Below are 1,552 nucleotides of genomic sequence, written 5' to 3' on the forward strand. Positions count from 1 at the left end.
GTTTAGAAGTTGAATTTGATATTTGGCAACCTTATGTACGTTAATAATCAATGATTTTAACAAGTTCTCAAAAAATTAAATAGCACATTAATAACTAATAAATAAAATAAATGACTATTTATTAGGATAAATAATTTCCATTGAAACTCATCTAAATTTCAATAAATGATATTAATGCATTTGTCTCATCCAGCTTTAAATTATATTAACCATTTCTAAATAAAATTATTCAAAACTTAAAACCTTTTGTTGCAATGTGCATTAAAGTGACCCACTTTCATTACATCACACCATTTTCTTTGATTTGGTTACACTGAATCAACTCTTAAGAGAAAGCACCACATTATAAATCCTCCCACAAACACAGTTTCACACTCCATAACAACACCACCTACACCTACCATCACCCATTAGCCTCCGATGAACCCATCCACAAGGAAACCTATTGGAAGGCCCCGAGGCTCCAAGAACAAGCCAAGCTCCACCTTCCTCCCAGTGCCCCAGCCTGAGGAGTCCTCCATGAAGGTCTTTGCTTTCACTGTACCTCCAAATAGGGACATCATGGAGTTCATCTTGGACATTGCTCATAAGGGTCACGTCAGTGTGGCCATCCTAAATGCCTCTGGCACTGTTAACAACGTCACCTTGCAGAACTCAACCCTCAGTGCCCCTACCACCATGCAACACGGTCCCTTCACTTTGCTCTCCCTTGCTGGTTCCTACTTGTACAACAACCTCTATACCCTTCACCCCGGAGCCACCCCTCCCTTTCCCCTATCTTTCACCATCAACCTCTCAAACTCTCATGGCCAGATATTTGGAGGTGTGGTTACTGGTAGTGTCATTGCTGCTGAACATGTCAGAATCACGGTCTCCACCTTCAAGAACACTGGTATTCTAAAGTTTCCTCGAGATCAACAAACACATGACAATAATAACCATGACAATAACAACAACAACACTAGTAATTTCAGCGGGGGTGGCAACTTGTTGGGGTCCAACACAGTTAACTATGGAGTTCGTGGGTGGTAAAGGATGTGAAACTGAACGATGACGACAGATAATTGAACTCAAGGAACCTTTATATGAGCGTGTAGTGATTTTTTTTGTAAGTTGATTGTTATACTGTGTTTAGGATTTAGAGTTTCATGTATTTAAGATTTAGAGTGGAATAAGAGATGTTTCTCTATAATTTATTTGTGTGTTTTGTTTTTGTTGGATAAAAGTTAAGTGTTACTAATTTGTTTCAGTTTATTCATTAAAAATTAAATAACAACTAGTTTTAAGATAAAAAATAATTATGATTAGGTTAGATGTTGTTTTGTAAATTCAAAAATTATAGATATATAAGATAGTTTTTATTATTAATACAAATGTATAAATTAATTCTTAAATGAATATATAATATTAACTACCAAGATTTTAACTGCTAACTACTTTAGTTTTTAGTTAATCTTTTAGTTTTTAGTTAATCTTTAATTAAATTAATGACTAATTTATAATTGAAAGTAATTAGTATATAAGATATTGGTAATGTTAAATACTTGTTTAA

The 1,552-nt window shown here is 34.2% G+C and overlaps 1 protein-coding gene across 1 annotated transcript; it reads left to right on the forward strand.

Annotated features, from left to right (window-relative positions):
- Positions 1–420: 420 nt before the first annotated feature.
- On the forward strand, positions 421–1,032 carry LOC137833386 (AT-hook motif nuclear-localized protein 17). The gene has a single exon (XM_068641738.1). The coding sequence runs from the start codon at positions 421–423 to the stop codon at positions 1,030–1,032; it is 612 nt and encodes a 203-aa protein (XP_068497839.1).
- The last annotated feature ends 520 nt before the right edge of the window (positions 1,033–1,552 follow it).

The sequence above is a fragment of the Phaseolus vulgaris genome, chromosome 6 (genome assembly GCF_051622355.1).
Source record: "Phaseolus vulgaris cultivar YP4 chromosome 6, ASM5162235v1, whole genome shotgun sequence".
Classification (NCBI taxonomy): domain Eukaryota; kingdom Viridiplantae; phylum Streptophyta; class Magnoliopsida; order Fabales; family Fabaceae; genus Phaseolus; species Phaseolus vulgaris.

Bases quoted from the DNA above. Each gene is read 5' to 3' on its own strand.
- LOC137833386 (XM_068641738.1), top strand. From the start codon at position 421: ATGAACCCATCCACAAGGAAACCTATTGGAAGGCCCCGAGGCTCCAAG.